General features: G+C 38.7%; 1 protein-coding gene across 1 annotated transcript in view; it reads left to right on the top strand.

Moving 5' to 3' along the window:
• Positions 1-206: 206 nt before the first annotated feature.
• The window catches only part of MTMR9 (myotubularin related protein 9), a gene marked incomplete at both ends in the record, with an annotated part of 102831 nt that continues 82114 nt past the window's right edge, over positions 207-20923 (top strand). Inside the window, 3 exons of the mRNA XM_079706420.1 lie at positions 207-388; positions 11101-11209; positions 15949-16074. Coding sequence (XP_079562546.1) covers positions 207-388; positions 11101-11209; positions 15949-16074 — 417 coding nt within the window. The remainder of the gene's footprint in view (positions 389-11100; positions 11210-15948; positions 16075-20923) is intronic.

The raw sequence follows: 20923 nt of genomic DNA on the forward strand, positions 1-20923 counted from the left end.
TCCAGCTCCGGCTTTCCCGGGAATTGTGACGGTGGCCACAGGCCTCGCCGCGCTCACCCCAGCCTGGGGCGGGGCACGACCTCCCCGCCCGCGTCCCTGCCCCTTCTGCCTGCCTAGCGCCTGGTCATTCCCTTCAGCCCAGCGGCGGCGTAACCGTCTCGCCCCTCCGGGACTGGGCAGTCCCCCGGCTCCGGCCGCTGGGGAACATGGAGTTTGCGGAGCTGATTAAGACTCCACGGGTGGACAATGTGGTGCTGCACCGGCCTTTCTACCCGGCCGTCGAGGGGACCTTGTGTCTTACTGGCCACCACCTGATCCTGTCCTCCCGGCAAGACAACACGGAGGAGCTGTGGCTCCTCCATTCAAACATCGACGCCATCGACAAGCGGTGAGTGCCTATCCCATCCCCTATTCCGCGGGGAACCTGGGGTCCTCAGGTGCAGGTCTGCGGAAACGCGTCCCATCGCCCAACCATCCAGTAGATCGAGCCCCCTCTGGCCTAGATTGAGGATTTGAATTTTAGAAAGCAGAAAACCATCCAAATGAGATACGTGGTTTCCATTCAGTCTGGCTGGGTTATCACGTAGTTGTTATCGTGATATCATTTTTGGTACATAACACCGTGTGGGGGGATATGCAACGTTTTCTTTTAAAATTTCTTTTCCTTGCACCGTCATATTCCCTGAATGTTAATTGTCCATCTTAGTTCATGAAGTTGTGATTGAATGTGATTTAGGTAAAGTCTTTACTTGCCACTTTCGAGTGTGTAGACTTCAGTATGTAGTGTCTAAATTCCACAAAACCTTTTCCCCTCCTCTCAAAAATGTTCAGTTTATCATATTTCTCCTTATTTCTTACCTTCTGAGTCATCAATTTAAGACTTCCCATTATGGGAGATTATAATGTCTTTTATTTATTTTTACTCTGTTTGGCTTTTGGAAAGAACAGAGTAGGCTCTTAAATAAAGGTATTAATTAATTAACCTCTTATTTTGCACCCCAGACTCTGTCTTTCCAGGATAGTGCCTCAGAGACAAAAAGTTATACTTCCTTTGCAGTCAGAATTATCATTTCCCCAATGGCTTTGTACTTACTCTAGCCAGAAGAAGGTAAATTGGTTATCCAGTGAACACTAAAGTATAAATGAATGACAACAGCTTTTTCTATGACCTCTCAAGAGAATTTGGATACAGTATTAAGAAGATTCCTAGAGAGGTTATGCCTTAAAAGAAAATACTTTCTAATAGTAGAAGTTAAACAAAACGGGTGAAGTGGTGATAAATTTATTTTTTCAAGCAGAGGGCTCCTGTTAGATTCCTGAGATCACCTTCTCCTGTGGAAAAGTTTTCAGCTGTTACTCATCTATCAATATGCAGTTTAACCATTTCAGTCTGCCACGCCTTTCACAGGTTCTTCTGTTAATCCCACAATGAGAAGTAATTTCCCTCACCTTGAAATCCTATAGCTCTTTAATTATACCTCTTTCATAAGTATATTTTACAATCTGTATTTTGATAGTTACATATATGTTAGCTCCTTGAAGCCAGGACACGAATTTGGTTAATTTTTATCTCCTTCAGAACTGTGGGGCTTCCCTGGTGGCGCAGTGGTTAAGAGTCCGCCTGCCGATGCAGGGGATACGGGTTCGTGCCCCGGTGTGGGAGGATCCCGCGTGCCGCGGAGCGGCTGGGCCCATGAGCCATGGCCGCTGAGCCTGCGCGTCCGGAGCCTGTGCTCCGCAACGGGAGAGGCCGTAGCAGTGAGAGGCCCGCGTACCGCAAAAAAAAAAAAAAAAAAAAAAAAAAAGAGAGAGAAAACTGTGGCATGGGCAGATAGGCACATAGGAAATAAAACGATTAACCACTGAATGGCCAGTGGTGCCATAGAATACGAATTAGAGTTTCTCCATGCCACCAACTCTTTTCTTTCTTCCTTACCTCTTTCTGTAGTTGCTTTTCACTCTCATTTCATCGTATTTACCTAGCGTTTACTACACGCTGGGCCTGGTTGGGCTAAACCAAGTATTTAAGATAAGCACTTTTTAATCTGTTAGGGGAGAAATGACAAACTGTACACATTTATCTTTTTCCTGGGAAGCAGCATGATGTAATGGAAAGAGCTAGGTGGTCAGATCAGAGTTTGTTGAGTTGTTGCTTTCAAAAAAGAGTTACTTCCATGTGTCTTCTGTATGCTAAGCTCTGTCTGGGCTGTGCAGATGCAGTGGTGACTTAAGACAGATGAGGAGCTTATGTACTAGTGGAGGAGATGGACATTCACATAAATCAACAAATAAATGTATAACAACGTCAGGTAATAAATGCCAGGAAGGAAAATACAGGAAGATGTTAGGATAGAGAATGCCTGGAGTCAGTGTATTTAGAAAGAATGTTCGAGAAGACAAGTGACATTTGAATTAATGAAGGGAGGAAGCCTGCAGTGTGAATATTGGAGGAAGGAGCGTTCCAGCCAAAGGGAATGCAAAGGCAGAGACTTGAGACAGGACCATGCCTGGCATGTAGGGGGAAGAACAAAGAGGCAGGTGTGGCAGGAGGGCAGTGAGCACGGGGTAGAAGCTAGGGGGACTAGGGAGACGGCAGAAACGTGGTTGGAGGGATAAGCAGGGGCCAGATGGTGCAGGGCCTGTTACGCCATTGGGATGGTTTTCATAGGAAGCCTTGGAGAGTTGAAAGCGTGGAAGTAGCAATCGGTAGACTTCTAGAAGATGATTCTGGTGGCTGGCAGAAAATGGATTGTAGAAGGGGAGTGATTTGTTAGCAAATCATTAAAAATTTTTTTCCCTTTCTGTGGATTGCCTGTGAATTTCCTCGGTGTTTGTTTTTCTGGTGATTTTTTTTTTTTTTTTTGGCACCAGTTCCTTACATACTCTCTAGGTATTAATTCTTCCCTTAGACATTGCAGATATCTTCTCCATATCTCTCACCCATTTGTTAACTTTTGTGTGGTGCCGTTTGTGGAACGGAAGTCCTAATTTTAATACAAAATTCATCGATACTTTATGGTTTGTGCTTTTTAAGTCTTAAGAAGTCCTTCCTTACCCCAAAATTACTAGGATATTCTCCTACTTTTCTTCCATATTAGCTTTATAGTTTTACCCTTCATTTTTAGGTCTTTAATTCATTTGGATTCTACCTTTGTTTCAAGTGTGATAAGAATCCAACTTTGTTTTTCTTCATGTAGCAAAAGCCAGTTTTCCTAAAACCATCATGTAACACCCATCCTTGACTGATTTATCATATATCAGGTGGTTTTATATATATGTATGTGTAATATATACAGCTTTTTCTGTGCCCCATAAGTTTTGTAATGTCACGTTTTTGTTTTCATTTTTTTGTCTGTGTTTTATAATTTCCCTTGTGATTTCTTCTTTGATCCATTGGTTGTTTAAAAGTGTATTAATTTCCATAATTTGGTGAATTTCTCAGTTTTACTTTTGTTACCGATTTCTAACTTCATCCCATGTAGTCAGAGAAGATACTTTGTATGATATCTTTTTTTTTTTTTTTTTTTTTTTTGGCTGCACCTAACGTCACATGGGATCTTAGTTCCCACACCAGGGATCTAACCCATACCCCCTGCAGTGGAAGCTCAGAGTCTTAACCACTGGAGTGCCAGGGAGGTCTCTATATCTATCTTTTTAAATCTGTTGAGACTTGATTTGTGGCCTAACATACAGTCTATCCTGAAAATTGTTCCATGTGCACTTGAGAAGAATGTGTATCCTATTGTTGTTGGGTAGCGTGTCTATGTCTGTTAGGCCTAGTTAGTTTATTGTATTAAGTCCTCTGTTTCCATATGTATATGTGTCTGGTGGGGTATTAAAGTCTCCAGCTATTATTGTAGAACTGTCTGTTTCTCCTTTCACTTCTGTCAGATTTTGCTTCAGATATTTTGATTGTCATTAGATGTGTAAATGTTTATAATTGTTACACCTTCTTGCTGTGTTGAACCTTTTATTAATAGATAATGTCCTTTGTCTCTCATAACCATTTTTGATTTATAGACTATTTTGTCTGATACTAGTAAAGCCTTCTTTGCTGTCTTTTGGTTACTGTTTGCTTGGAATATCTTTTTCCTCCATCCCTTCAATTTCAACTTGTTTGTGTCTTTGGATTTCCAGTGAGTCTCTTGTGAGACAGGCTATAGTTGGATCATATGTTTTTATCCATTCTGCCAATGTCTATCCTTTGACAGTTTAATCCGTTTACATTTAAAGTAATTATTGGTAAGGAGGGACTTACTTCTGTCATTGTGCTGCATATATGCCTTAAAGCTTTTCTCTCCCTCATTTCCTTCATTATTGTCTTCTTTTGCACATAGTTGATTTTATTGTAATGAAATGTTTAAAATTTTTTCTCATTTACTGTTGTGTATATTCTGTAGCTGTTTTCTTTGTGGTTACCATGGGGATTAAATTTAACATCCTAAAGTTATAATACGCTAATTTGAATTTATACCAGCTTAACTTGAAAAACATACAAAAACTCCTCTATAGCTCTGTCCCCACTGCTTTCCATTGATGTCATAAAATTACATTTTAATGTATTTGGGCCTGAAAACATAATCTAATAATTCTTTTAAATGTATTAGTCTCTTAAATGATGTAGAAAATAAAATGTGCATTTACAAACCATTGTTACAATAATATTAGATTAAAAAAATAACTATTTATTTATATATTTTTGGCTGTGTTGGGTCTTCGTTGCTGCACGCTGTTTCTCAGACTTGATAATTTCCATTGTCCTGTCTTCAAGTTTGCTGATTCTTTCTTCTGCTTGCTGAGAATCTGCTTTTGAATCCCGCTTGTGAATTTTTGATTTCAGTTCTTACACTTTTCAGCTCCAGAATTTTTTTTTTTAGGTCTTCTATCTCTTTATTGATATTTCTGTTTTGTTCACACATTATATTTTTGACTTTCTCCATATCTTCCTTTAGTTCTTTGAGCATCTTTAAGACTGTTAAAGTCTTTGTCTAAGATATCATCTTCCATCAAGTCTTTTTCAGGGACAGTTTCTGTTTATTTATTTTTTACCTTTTGAATAGGCTATGCTTTCCTGATAATTTCTCTGCCTTGTGATTTTTTTTTTCTTTGCTCAACACTGGACATTTAGATCTAATAATGTGGTAACAATGGAAAACAGATTCTCCCTCTTCCCCAGTGTTTGCTGTTTTGGGGGGGTTTCTTTTGTTTATTATTTTTGTTTTTTTGACTGCTGTAGGATGTCTATATGCCAAGGATCAGCCTGAGGTGTAAACTTAAGGCTTTCTCAGGCCTTTTCTGAGCCTGGGTATGTGCAGTCACAGTCACTTCCTAATTTTCCTATATATACAGTTGTTTTCAAATGTCCGGATCTTTAATGTCTGGTTCCTGAAAGGGGAAAAGTGAAAAATGAAGAAGAGTGAGAAGAGAGCTGACCGTGTAAATCCACTGAAAGTCACAGATTGGGGGCTGGAGGCAGCTTGCAACAGTGGGAGGAATTGCAACAGTGGCTGCCTGCCTCTTTGCACCTCTGTGATCGGAATCAGCAATCTACAATCACAGAACAGATCTCTGATATTTGGAGGACAGGGTCCTTTCTGCCCACCCTGGCTCCTATAAGCTGTGTGCAAGCTGCTCTAGGAACATACCCACAGCTGCCTGTCACTTGGGTGGGGGTGGGGAATGGGTAGCTGCTGCTATTTTGCTAAGAGCTGAATTTATCCAAAATTAACTGCAATTTATTATCCATGTCTTTCCCTGGAAGTTGCAAGCCTTTAATAGACATCAGAGTTCCAAAATAGGTACAGCAAAGAGATTCTGCCATTGCAATTGTTATCTAGGTGGGAAGACAGATTCCTAATGCTTCTGATTCCACTGTCTTCCAGAATCCTTTCCCTTATTGAGTTTTGAGGGTTTTTTTTCCTAAGTATATTCTGATACAAGTCTTTTATCAAATATAAGATTTGCAAATGTTTTCTCTCAGTCTGTGGCTTGTCTTTTTATTCTCTTTAACTGTGTCTTTCAGAGAGCAAACATTTAAAAATTTGAAGGCATACAGTTTATTAGGTCTTTTATAGACTGGGGTTGTGATAGCTAAGAAATCTTTGCCTAACCAAAGGTCACAAAGATTTTCTCCCATGTTTTCTTCTAGGAGTTTTATAGTTTTAGGTTTAGATATATGATCCATTTTTAGTTGGTTTTGTATATGGTTCATGTATAGATCCAAATTCTTTTTTTCATGTAGATATCTGATCATTGTAGCACCATTTCTTGAAAAGTCTGCCCTTTCTTCAATGAATTGTCTTTGCACACCTTTGTCCATATATAAGTGAATATATTTCTAGACTTTCTGCTCTATTCCATTGATCTATTTGATGCCATTGCTGCCAGAGTCTTTATTTTTATATTAAGTCTTTAAATTATATAGTGTTAGCTGTCTGACTTTGTTCTTATTCCAAGTTGTTTTGGTTATTTGAAGTCATTTGAATTTCCATATGAATTTTTAAAATATTTATTTATTTATTTATTTTTGGCTGCGCCATGCAGCTTGCAGGATCTTCCCCAACCAGGGATTGAACCCGCACCCTCGTCCGTGAAAGCGTGGCGTCCTAACCACTGGACCACCAGGGAATTCCTCCATATGAATTTTAGAATCAGCTTGTCAATTTCTTTTTAAGAAAGGCCTGTTGTGAGAATTGTGGTGAACCTGTTGATAAATGAACTTGATGAGAATTAACATAGGATATCATAGTATTGAGTCTTCTGACTTACGAACAAATTTCTCTCCATTTATCTTATTTAGGTCTCAAATTTCTTTCAGCCATGTTTTCACTCACAGGTCTTTCACATCTTTTGTCAAATTTCCTTTATGTATTTCATATTTTTTATGCTATTTCAAGTGATATTTTTCAAATTCAGTTTCCAGTTACTTGTTTGTATTAATCATTTTTTTAAAATTTTTATTTATTTATTTTTTGGCTGCATTCCATCTTCGTTGCTGTGCACAGGCTTTCTCTAGTTGCAGCAGGTGGGGGCTACTCTTCGTTGTGGTGCACGGACTTCTCATTGCAGTGGCTTCTCTCGTTGCGGAGCACGGGCTCTAGGCGCGTGGGCTTCGGTAGTTGTGGCGCACGGGCTCAGTAGTTGTGGCTCACGGGCTCTAGAGCGCAGGCTCAGTAGTTGTGGTGCATGGGCTTAGTTGCTCCGCATCATGTGGGATCTTCCTGGACCAGGGCTCAAACCCATGTCCCCTGCATTGGCAGGCAGATTCTTAACCACTGCGCCACCAGGGAAGTCCAGTACATTGTTGAATAGAAGTGGTGAGAGGGAACATCCTTGTATTATTCCTGATCTTAGTGAGAAAGCATTCAGTCTTTCTCATTAAGTATGCTATTAGTGGTAGAGTTTTTTGGTTTTTTTGTTTTTGTAAATGCTCTTATCAGGTGGAAGAAGTTCACTTCTGTTCCTAGTTTGCTGAGAGTTGGGTTGTTTTGTTTCATTTTAAAATCATGAATAGCTGTTGGATTTTGTCAAATGCTTTTTCTGTATCTATCGAGATGAGCATATTGTTTTTCTTTTTCAGTTTGTTAATATGGTAAATTACTTTGTTAAACCACCCTTGCATTTTTGGGATAAACCCCATTTGCTCGTGATACATTATCCTTTTTATATATTGTTGGATTTAATTTGCTAATGTTTTGTTTAGAAATTTTACATCTATGTCTATGAGGGATATTCCTCTGTAGTTTTCTTGTGATGTTTTTGAGTTTTGTATTTGGGAAATGCTGGACTTTAGGTGTGAATTGAGAAGTAATTGCCTCTTCTCAGTTTTCTGAAAGAGTGTGTCTTGACTTAATAGTATTTTTTCTTAAATGTTTTATAGAATTCATCAGTGAAGCCACCCAGGACTGGAGTTTTCTTTGTGGGGAAGATTTTATTGAAAATTTCAGTTTATTTAATAGATAGAGCTCTAACCAGGTTATTTATTCTTGAATGATCTTTAGTAGTTTGTGTCTTCTGAGGAATTTGTCCATATCATTTACCTTGTTGAATTTATTGGCATAAAATTGTTTCTAATATTCCCTTATTATTTTTTAATGTCTGTGGAGTCTGTAGTGATTGTAACCTCTCTCATTTCTGACATTGGTAAATTGTGACTTTCTTTATTCCTGATCAGTCTGGCTAGAGTATTATCACTTTTATTGATCTTTTGAAACAATCATTTTTGCTTTCATTGTTTTTCCCTAGAATCTTCTCTTATTTCATTAATTTTTTTTCTTTTTATCTTTATTATTTAATTTTCTCTGCTTTGGATTTAACTTGCTGTTCTATTTCTAGTATAGTGGAATCTGAGATCACTAATTTGAGACCCAAATTTTCTTCATTAATTTCCTTCTTTCCTAATACAGGTGGTCTCCTCAGACTCTCAACCCCACCCAACTTTCCTCTCCCTTCACTATAACTTGGAAAATCTCAAAACAGTAAATTGGGGCAGTCACTGAACTCACCCATCTCCCAGAGAGCTCTGTTCTTTGTTGTCTGATGGTCAGTGTCTTGAAAACAGTCTTTCCTTATATTTTGCCCAGTTATTTTGGTTGTTTCAGGTAGGAGGGTAAATCTGGTCCCTGTTATTCCACTTTTGCCAGAAGTAGAAGGGCCAAGAGTATGAGTTTTCAAAATACATTTCATAAGAGGCATTCCACTATGTTGTTTAGTTGTGGATATCTGGTGGAATTTTCTTTGCTAGGATTTGACCCATGTTGATAAGTTTTGCGTATCCAAATTCACAGTGCAGTGATGTTGGGCATGGGGGTATTTACAGCTGAAGTAGAATTTGGGAAGAGTAGCTGTAGGAGTCGTTTTCCTAAGCTAGGCACAGGATAAATAAAATTATCTGCTTTAGATCAATCTAAGAATTTTTAGTTTAGGGAATACTCAGAAGTATTAATGGGAAAGAATTGAGGCAGTCAGTGGCAAAGCAAAAGAAAAATCAGAGCTATCAGCAAGTGCAGACAAAAAAAAAAAAACAAGAAAAGGAAGACAAAAATCCCATCTAAGGTAAAATTAAATTTGTTCAAAACTTACTGATACAAAATTTATGATTACACGTGGCATTTACTCTGAAGTTTTCCTTGACTTAGAATAGATATTGCAAGTTAATAGGTTTTAAAGACTGAAAAAAAGATACTTATTTTTCAAATCAACTGTTGTAAGTTTGGAAGTAAGTAAAATCTGAAATGAACTGTTTTTCTATGCTCTGGAAATATCTCTACACAAACACTTAATACATTAATTACAGATCTGTTTTTCCTATTATTTGAAGTAAGGCCCCTAATAATCTCCATTAAATGAATTGGCCTAGCATGAATTACTTTATATATTTGAAAAAAATTTTAAATACGTGTATTTAAAATTATTTGTGGCTCATATTTTAATGATACAGGCTTGATTCTTCCTTAATTAGATAACTAGGGGAGAAGAAAGTTGAATACAGGCACACGGCGGAGGTATTGCAGGTTTAGTTCCAGACCGCCTCAGGAAAGCCGATATGACAATAAAGCAAGTCACATGAATTTTTTGGTTTCCCAATGCATGTAAAAGTTATTATACACTATACTGTAGTTTATTAAGTGTGCAGTAGCATTATATCTAAAACAACAGTGTACATACCTTAATTAAAAAATACTTTATTGCTAAAAAACGCTAATCATCATCTGAGCCTTCAGTGAGTTGTAATCTTTTTGCTGGTGGAGGGTCTTGCCTCAGTGCTGATGAATGTGTTGTCATCCAGGCTTTGTTGTTCCATTTATAGAGCACAGGCAGAGTAGATTTAACATAATTCTTAAGGGCCCTAGGACTTTGGGAATGGTATATGAGCATTGGTTTCAGCTTAAAGTCAACAGCCACATTATCCCCTAACAAGAGGGTCCGTCTGTCCTTAGAATCTTTGAAGCCAGGCACTGACTTCTCCTCTCTAGCTACGGAAGTCCTCAGATGGCATCTCCTTCCAATATAAGGCTTTGTCTACCTTGAAAATCTGTTGTTTAGTGCAGCTGCCTTCATGAATTATCTTAGCTAGATCTCCTGGATAACTTGCTGCTTCTTCTACATCAGCACTTGCTGCTTTGCTTTTACTTTTATGTTATGGAGATGGCTTCTTTCCTTAAATCTCATGAACCAACTTCTGCTAGCTTCAGACTTTTCTTTCATAGCTTTCTTGCCTCTCTCTGCCTTCAGAGAATTAGAGTTAGGGCCTTGCTCTGGATTAGGCTTTGATTTACGGGAATGTTGTGGCTGGTTGATCTTCTATCCAGACCACTAAAACTTTCTTCATATCAGCAATTAGCCTGTTTTGCTTTCTTATCATTCATGTGTTCACTGGAGTAACACTTTTAATTTCCTGCAAGGACTTTTCCTTGCATTCACACCTTGCTACCTATTTGTCATAAGAGGTATAACTTTTGGCCTGTCTCGACTTCTGACGTGCCTTCCTCACTAAGCTTAATCCTTTCTAGTTTTTGATGTTAAAGTAAGATGTGTGACTCTTCCTTTTACTTGAGCTCTTAGAGGGCATTATAGAGTTATTAATTGGCTTAATTTCAATATTTTTGTGTCTAAAGGACTAGGAGGCCTGAGGAGAGAGAGAGAGATGGGGAAATGGCAGTTGGTGGGGCAGTCAGAGGACACACATTTATCAATTAAGTTCACTGTGGTATATGGGCATGGTTACTGGTGCCCCAAAGCAATTAAAATAGTAACATCAAAGATCATTGATCACAGATCACCATAACAAATATAATAAGAACAACAGTAATAATAATAAAGTTTGAAATATTGTAAGAATTACCAAAGTGTGATGCAGTGAGATGAAGTGAGCAAATGCTGTTGGAAAAAGGGCGCCGATAGACTTGCTGGACACAGGGTTGTCACGAACATTCAGTCTTTAAAAAACGTAATATCTGCGATGCTCAATAAAGTGAAGTGCAATAAAAGAACGTCTGCCTGTATAGATGGTGATTATAACCTCCTCTTTTTAAAGAAATAATCATATACTTTGAGTTGGGAGTATATAGGTCCCTAAGCATAATTTATAATTTTTTATAGGTTTGTGGGATCACTGGGTACCATCATCATAAAATGTAAGGATTTTCGAATTATTCAGTTGGATATTCCTGGAATGGAGGAGTGTTTGAATATAGCCAGTTCCATTGAGGTAAGTATTTTGGAAGCAAAATGTGATGAAAATAAATAATCATTAAAAGGAACCTTATTTTCTGCTTCACTGTAGCTCTTATGTTTTTTTTTTTAACATCTTTATTGGAGTATAATTGCTTTACAATGGTGTGTTAGTTTCTGCTTTATAACAAAGTGAATCAGCTATACATATACATATATCCCCATATCTCCTGCCTCTTGCGTTTCTCTCCCACCCTCCCTATCCCACCCCTCTAGGTGGTCACAAAGCACTGAGCTGACCTCCCTGTGCTATGCGGCTGCTTCCCACTAGCTATCTACCTTACGTTTGGTAGTGTGTATATGTCCATGCCACTCTCTCACTTTGTCACAGCTTACCCTTCCCCCTCCCTGTGTCCTCAAGTCCGTTCTCTACATCTGAGTCTTTATTCCTGTCCTGCCCCTGTATGTTTCTTTTAGATATTTAGTCATGTTTGTGACTCAGATATTGAAGACTGAATGGAAGAGCCTCACCCTGAGTCATTGTTATAGGAATGTAAAAAGATTTTATTGACTTACAGCAGTTTTAATGCTGCTTATTCTTCTGGGTTTATCGATGTTGTAGCATGTGACAGGAATTCCTTCCCTTTTAAGGCTGAATAATATTCCATTGTGTGTATATAAATGCTGAGACTTTTTAAAAATGTTATTTCTTTTGTAAAGCAAGTAATTATCAACGATTGTAGTCTTTTGTTTGTTTTTAGTTAAATCTGAATTTCCATATATTATGTTTGCTTAAGACAGGATGTATTTGTTTTATATTTACAGAAATGATATTGAATATCTGTTCAGATAACAAATAATAGAAATTTTACTTGGGTAATTTAATATTTAAATTGAAGAGCTCACACTGTTTTCTTTCCCACTTTAACCAACGATTTTGCTATACCCTCGGATTTTAAGTTGCTTTATTTTAAATCATTGCCACAAATTATAGCAATTAACTTTATGTTTACAGTATTTTCTAGGTAATTATAGAGACACACTGATTCTTTTTTTTCCCTTCTGTCTTTGAGTGACTGATCTGGGCTTTGTATGCAAAATAAATGCTATTGGCTTAACTGTTAATGGGGGCAGAAAGGCTTAAATCTGTAGGATCTCATTTGGCTTTTAAACAAAAATAGAGAAATAGAGGAACCACCATTGTGGTACTGAGAAAATGGCATGTAGCATTTTTCTTTCTGCTTTTGCTAAATTTTACTTAAGGAAATGAGAAGATGAGCTGAACTGTTTGTCTTACATATTCATCATTTGGAAATAACACAGTAATGTTGATTTGGCTGAATTTGATGACATGAGTGAGAAAAGCACTGTGGCTTCTAGGCTGTTAAATGGAAATGCTGTCCTGCTCTTTGGGCCAGGGAATGCCACTCACCCACTTCAGCTGAGCATGTGTTTTCTTTCAGTTGTGGGGTTGGATTTTCACTGAGCCGTCCACATTTTTTTTTCTTATCCCTTTTATAACTTGTAAGATAGCTGGTGGGTGTTAGTGAAGTTGCCTGTGGTGAAGAAACAGGGCAAAGCCTGTTACCCCACTTGCTGATTGCATTTACTTAACTTCTTGGCACCTGACACTAATCACTTGTTTATTTAACTACACATATTACCTAAAGCTCTGTAGAAACTGACTGATTATGTAGAAGCCCTTATGGCTGAAAAGAAGCCGCAAGTAATTTGACCTTAGAAAATGAATGCTCTGTTGATTGTTTTAACAACATAGTAAATACACATAGTGTACTTGGCCTCTAACCTTTTCCTGGCATCCAATTTCCCTCCCTTCTTCTATACATCTTGACATAATTTGGTAGTAATAAGTGCATTTCTTTTTTTTTTTTAAGGAAGATGTTGGGTGGAGGAGTTTATTAATTAATTTATTTTTGCTGTGTTGGGTCTTCGTTTCTGTGCGAGGGCTTTCTCTAGTTGTGGCAAGTGAGGGCCACTCTTCATCGCGGTGCACGGGCCTCTCACTATCGCGGCCTCTCTTGTTGCGGAGCACAGGCTCCAGACACGCAGGCTCAGTAGTTGTGGCTCACGGGCCTAGTCGCTCCGCGGCATGTGGGATCCTCCCAGACCAGGGCTCGAACCTGTGTCCCCTGCATTAGTAGGCAGATTCTCAACCACTGCGCCACCAGGGAAGCCCAGTGCATTTCTTATAAAGCACAGTTGAACTATTCTTTGTTATCAAAATCCACATACCCAAATATATTCTGTTGCCATAAATAGAATCCCATTGGAAGAATAACTGGCAAGTGCTTGGTTTTCTAAATTATAGCAGGAAGTCAGATGAATCTTATTTTCTATATAGTTTCAATGGCCTTTCAGGGTTGAAATGACTTCAGTTCTTTGAGCATTAATGTGTTTAAAGGAAAAGTTCTGTCTCTAGTGACATAAAATGTAATCACAACAAGTCTGAGCCTGAGTGCTTATTGCCTGCCAGAATGGTGGCTGACATGCATTTAAAATAATGGTTGTACAAATCACTATGGAATACAGTATGGAGGTTCCTCAAGAAATTAAAAATAGAACTACCATATGATCCAGCAATCCCACTTTTCGGTATATATCTGAAGGAAACAAAATCATTGTCTTAAAGAGATATCCATACTCCCATGTTCACTGCAGCATTATTCATAATAGTCAAGGTATAGGAACAACCTAAGTGTCTGTTGATGGATGAATGAATAGGGAAAATCTCTCTCTCTCTCTCTCTCTCTCTCTCTCTCTCTCTCTCTCTCTCTCTCTCACACACACACACACACACACACACACACACACACACACAATGGAATATTATTCAGCCTTAAAAAAGAAAGCAGTCCTGCCATTTGCAACAACATGGATGAAACTGGAGGGCGTTGTATTAAGTGAAATAAGCCAGACAGAGAAAGACAAATACTGCATGGTATCACTTATATGTGGAATCTAAAAAATAAAAAAAAAGCAAACATAGAAACAGGGAGTAGAAAAGTGGTTTCCAGGGGCTGGAGGTGGGTGAAATAGGGAGAGGTTGATAAAAGTTACAGATGTTTATTTATGAGATAAGGTTTGAGAATCTAATGTATAACATGGACTATAGTTGATAACACTGTATTATGTAATTGAAGTTTGCTAAGAGAGTAGAACTTAAATGTTTTCATAAACAACAACAGAAGGTAAAAAATATGTGAGGTGATGGTTGTGTTAATTAACTCGATGGGGGAAAACCCTTTCACGATGTGCATGTGTATCAAATCATCACTTTGTACATTTGAAATATCTTACAGTTTAATAAAACTGTCAATTTATACCGCAGTAAAGCTGAAAAAAAATTTTTTTAACATTACGAAGAATATCTTTTAAATAATAAAATTTAAAAATTAAATAAATAAAATAAAATAAAGGTTCTACTGACCTAAAAGGAGGTAGCTTTATTCTGAGAGCTTGGGGATGTTAGCATGATGTTGGGCCCTCTTCCCCCACTCCAGCTGAGTGTCTCCAAAATTACTGCAGTTTGAATTATGCTAATTGATTTTGCTGCCTTTTTTTTCTGCTCATAGAAATGCTTTCTAAAACTCCCCTGTCAGAAGGATGAAACTGCCAGGTGATGTTCCGTTTCTCAGTTCCTCCATCTAGTCAGGTTTCCCTGGTGTTGTCACCGAATTCAAGTGCTTCAGATGGCAATAGGCTCATTTTGGGACCACAGAGTTATTGCCCCGGTTTTGGGTCAGTGTAGCATAAAGGTATGAGGATACCTGACCATATTACTCTAGGAAGGGAGGAAATTTCACATCGATGGAGGCGATGTGGAGCATGTAAGAGCTAAAATTATTTTAGAGTTTATTATGTGCCAGGCACTGTTCTAGCCCTGTTACATACATTTTCTCTCTTAATGCTCCCAACAGCCCTAAGAGGTAGGTACTATGAGGTAGCCCTATGAGGTTATTTCCTCTATTTTACAGCTAAGGAATGTGAGGCGTAGAGTGGTTACATTACTTAAACACTCTTGCATTGGCATCTGGAATTTGAGTCCAGCAGTCTGACTCCCTTCTGACTCTTTGGCTACTAAGCTTTTTTACAGTTGCTAACACACACTGATTTTAAATAATTTACATATGTTTATATATAGTTAATAACTGGATTTTGAGCCAAGGCCTTACTGACTAACCAAAACCTGTTCTCTGATCCCTAGAAATATTTGAACCTTTTTTTTTTTTTGCGGTACTAGGGCCTCTCACTACTGTGGCCTCTCCCGTTGCGGAGCACAGGCTCCGGACGCGCAGGCTCAGCGGCCATGGCTCACGGGCCCAGCCGCTCCGCGGCATGTGGGATCCTCCCAGACCGGGGCACAAACCCGTGTCCCCTGCATCGGCAGGCGGGCTCTCAACCACTGCGCCACCAGGGAAGCCCCTATTTGAACCTTTTTATTAGGGCTTACTAAATGGTCTCAAGAAGGAGTTTTTTCATTTTTCTCCTGAGTAGGTGTGCACATTGTTTTGTTCTTTTGTTCATTCAGCAAATGCTAATTGAGTGTATGTTATGTGCCAGAAACTTTGTTAGAGGCTGAAAGCATGGTAATTAGCCTAAGTAAGGTATAATTGTGTCTAGTGATAAATACCATGTTAGAGAAATATATTGGGTGTCCATCATTATTAGGCCGTATTTAATGCCAATTTGGCAATTAGAAAGTGTTTAAAATTGTGATATGTTCCAATTTTCTTTTTTATTTCTTTTTTCCCCTAGGCATTATCTACCCTGGACTCCATCACTCTGATGTACCCTTTCTTTTACCGGCCCATGTTTGAAGTGATAGAAGATGGCTGGCATTCTTTCCTTCCTGAGCAAGAGTTTGAACTCTACTCTTCAGCTGTGAGTAACTTGAGAGAACTATGGGTAATGAGAAATAACCCAGCACTTTACTTGTGAAAATGATCACTTCCTTTTGACGAGTAATAAGGTGCAGTTGACTTATCCATGCCTAAAAGAAGTATCTGTTAGCTATTAGTGCTGCAGCCTTTGCCGTTCAGAGATTTGCATAATTTGTTCCCAGTGCTGCAGCTTAAGTAATTTTTCTTCTAGTGGATTTACTGATAAAACATTAAGATCTTCATAAAGATAGTCCTGACATGTTTTAATTTGGGGGTGTTTTAAAAGTGTCTCCCTGGGGCTTCCCTGGTGGCGCAGTGGTTGAGAGTCTGCCTGCCAATGCAGGGGACACGGGTTCAAGCCCTGGTCTGGGAAGATCCCACATGCTGCGGAGCGACTGGGCCCGTGAGCCACAGCTACTGAGCCTGCGCGTCTGGAGCCTGTGCTCCGCAACAGGAGAGGCCGCGACAGTGAGAGGCCCACGCAGCGTGATGAAGAGTGGCCCCCGCTCGCCGCAACTAGAGAAAGCCCTCGCACAGAAACGAAGACCCAACGCAGCCAAATAAAAAAAAAAAAAAAAAAAAAAAAAAGTGTCTCCCTGGAAACAGCTTTCTATACAGTAATTAGGTTCTGAGCCATCTCCCAAAAGTCTGTTGAACCCATTGTGTATCTAGGAGAACACTAGAGAACCATGTATCAATTTGTTTTTGTGGGATGATTTTTGTGATTTTATAATTTGGGTTACTAAGACCAGTGTACTAGATCCACGTGTTCTTTCTGGAAGATTGGAAGATTGGCAGGACCTTCCTGCACACTTTGTGCTTCTACTGCTGCCCACCCTCCTGAAGCCATTTTTCTCTTAGCTTTTGTTAATACTTTTTCCATCCTGATACTTGTTTCTACTGTTAAGTATTCTGCCAGTGGACGGTAATAGTACCCAAATAACCTGTACATATGAAATGAGAAGATATACATAAATGCCAGATTAAAAACAATCAAGTTTTTTCTATCCCACTTTTACTTACGAGTGGGATGTTGTTTATAAAGGTTTTTTGCTTTCACCAAAAAAGAAACATCTGTGTCTGTCATTGAGTGTCCCTTCCCCTTCACCCCTAACTGGCTGAAGTGTACAAATACCCGAAAAAAGGAATGGGCTGTATCTCATTAGGAAAGAAACTGCAATTGTCCAATAAATAGATGCTGTTGGTCTTCAAAAAAAAAAGTTTTTTTTTTTTTTTTTATAACTACTTTTCTTTTTCTGACAACATACCTCTGTAAATGGGTCCTAGGAGGATCAAGAAGTAGGGACCAGGGTGCCATGTAATTTAAAGAACAAAGATGTCCATAGCAGCAAAGTGAGAAAGGAAGGGGAATTTTACATTCTTGTGTATGGAGCATTTTTATATAGTTTCTGGATAACTACCTGTATTTACATTTATATTCAGGGTCTTTATAGCATTAAAAACTGCATAGTAAACGTTCTCAAATGCATGATGCTTTTCTTTTGTATCAATTAACTACTAGCTAACAGCTACCTTAGAGGAATCCTTAGTTACTTCCTAGGTGGTAAATGGCAGTCAGAATTTGATCTGGAAGGGAGATGCCTGGATGATTTTCTTGGTTATCCAAAAACGTCTGTATAAATGACTTGCTCATGATTTATCTTGTAGTTAGGTGCCATAAGTGAACCAGTCTAAGTCTACATTCAACAAGCCAACATTCAAATCAGTCTCCTATTCTGTGCAGAAATCCTCTGTGCTAACATATCCACGATGTGGTTGTCCAGCTTCTGCTTGAAATCTCTAGTGCAAGAGAATTTGCAAAATCACACAGTAACGTCCCATATGGGAACAGTCCTAATACCAAGCTGAAGTTCCCCTGTACTTAGACCCCATGTTTCTGATGTTGCCTTGTGTTTTTCAGGTTGTCTTATTCCTCTACTATGAATTGTTCTTCAAATTAAGAACTTTTATGTCCCCATTAAGTTTCCTCTTCTACAGATTAAATATCAGTATTTATTTCAACCTTTTCCCATAATACTGAACTCAGGGCCCCACCCTGTCCTGGCTGCTTTCCTCAGCAAGGCCTTCAGTTTGTCATTGATTCTCTTAACACATGGTACCTGTAACATTTAGCGTAGATTGGAACTATTACTGATACTTTACCCCAAAGTTGCATTGACCTTTTTCAGAATTAAATTACTAATGAAATAAACTAAAATTCCTTCATCCTTATACATGTGTTATTAGGGGATCCTCCTTGCCTTTTTGTTTGTTTGTTCATTCATTCATTCTTATATTCAACACTTTTTTCCTCGTAGGCATTTCCTTTTGGGGTTAGCTAATTATTTAAGCAATTTGTATATTTGAATTTCTATTTTACATTCCTGCAAATTTTGTAATCCACAAATTTAATGAGAACATCTTTAATGCCTTGATTTGAGGTATTTACTTACTATTGCTAGATTATGGAAATTTTAGATAAGCAAAGCATGGTCCCTTCTAATTGTTCAAAGTCTAATAATTAAGTAATTGAATACAATAAAACAAGTGCTGACAAAATTTCCACGAGGCACAGGGGAAATGAAATTATTAGATCTGTGTTATAGAAAGCCAGTTCTGTTGCAAAAGGCTGAGAAACTGCTTAATAGGATACTGTAGTAATATAAAGAAGATGGTTGGATCAGTAGCAGAGTGGTTATAGTGCAGAGAGATTCAGGAAGTGGAATTAAAAGGAGTTGGTGACCCACTCCCTGGATGTGAGAAGTAAAACAGGCAGTGGCATCTAGGTTTTACCATTGAGATGGGAAAGACAGAAAGAGAAATGTGTTTGACAGGGAATGAGCTGAGTTCAGTTTTGGGGATGGCAAATTCAAAGGACCTGTGTGGTACATGTCATTGAATATGTATAAGAGATAGTTCAGAGCTTATTTGACAGATCCGTGTTAAAAATGAAATATTGAGCGTAATCAATGTATGCATTGTGGGAACCATGGAGAGAAGTTGATATTGCGGAGGGAAAGCATCTAAAGTAAGTAGGGGGCCAAGGATGAACCATGTAAGGGATGAGTGGAGGAAAAAGCCAAGGGAAGAGCGAGCTTCAAGTAGGAGGGGGTCACTAATGTGAAAGCTTCTTATTCATTGTTTGTTTATTGTCTCTCTTCTGGTCTAGGATACAAGCTGCTAGAATATAAACTTTAGGACGGTGGGAAACATACATGTCATTCTTATTCTCTACTATATTCTTTTTTTTAACATCTTTATTGGAATATAATTGCTTTACAATGGTGTGTTAGTTTCTGCTTTATAACAAAGTGAATCAACTGTACATATACGTATATCTCCATATCTCCTCCCTCTTGCGTCTCCCTCCCACCCTCCCTATCCCACCCCTCTAGGTGGTCACAAAGCCCCGAGCTGATCTCCCTGTGCGATGCAGCTGCTTCCCACTAGCTATCTATTTTACATTTGGTAGTGTATATAAGTCCATGCCACTCTCTCACTTCCTCCCAGCTTACCCTTCCCCCTCCCTGTGTCCTCAAGTCCATTGTCTACATCTGCATCTTTATTCCTGTCCTGCCCCTAGGTTCCTCAGAACCTTTTTTTTTTTTTTTTAGATTCCATATATATGTGTTAGCATACAGTATTTGTTTTTCTGTTTCTGACTTACTTCACTCTGTATGACAGACTCTAGATCCATCCACCTCACTACAAATAACTCAATTTCGTTTCTTTTTATGGTTGAGTAATATTCCATTGTATATATGTGCCATATCTTCTTTATCCATTCATCTGTTGATGGACACTTAGGTTGTTTCCATGTCCTGGCTATTGTAAAGAGAGCTGCAGTGAACATTGTGGTACATGACTCTTTTTGAATTATGGTTTTCTCAGGGTATCTACTGTATTCTTAGCACATGATTGGCAAGCAGTAGTTATTTATTGAGCGAATGAATATAGGAATGTGTGCATTTATGCAGGATAGGACAAAAGGACAATAAGGCCTTCTATATATCATTGGAATCCTCTGCCAGGTAGACATATATCACTTAATCAGTCAGTATTCATTGAGTAAGGTTTTTTGACCATCTAAAAAACTTTCTAAATAGTATTAGCCAGTCCCTTCTTCTCTATTATATCCAAAAGAGATGTATGGTATTGAGAAGACAGAGTACTAAAACTAGCTATCAAGATATCTTATGTTGCATCCCAGATATGTTGGCTGCTTGACTTTCTGGGACTCAGTTTCCAAGTCTACACAATGAAAGTATTGGACAAATGATCTTTAAGAGTTCCTCCCCTTTTAACATGCTTTTATTCTAGGATATCATGAAATATTATTTCAGACACTTTGCTGAAATACACGTATGTAGTATATCTGTACTCCCCCAATCTACTACTTCAGAAATAATATACAGCAAAGATGATGATAAGGTAATGGTTGAGTAGCTTCTATCTGACAAGCCCCCCTGCAGATACACAATGACAAACTACGAATAAAATACAGGAAACTACTACTTGGAGGCTCTGGTAAGTGAACAGAAATCAGCGTATTTTAGAGGGGAGTCAAAACTTAGGGGAAGTGAGTGACAGGGTGAATTTCCTATTTTGCAGGCCTTGTCCTGAGGTCAGTGAAGTTATGTCATTGATGGTATAGGACAGCTAACATTCTGGTGAAAAGCCCACTTTCTGTCTGGTGGGAGGAACCAGGGGAAGGGCTTGGGGAACCAGAGAGCCAAAGGAGGGGAACCTTGATTCTCCATATAACCCTGAATCTCTGGCTGACTCTTGACCCATGATTGCATGGGACAGACTGGGAGCAGTCAGAGCTAAGGTCTGAGCTGCCGTGCACC

Source organism: Hyperoodon ampullatus (genome assembly GCF_949752795.1).
Source record: "Hyperoodon ampullatus genome assembly, chromosome: 6".
NCBI lineage: Eukaryota > Metazoa > Chordata > Mammalia > Artiodactyla > Ziphiidae > Hyperoodon > Hyperoodon ampullatus.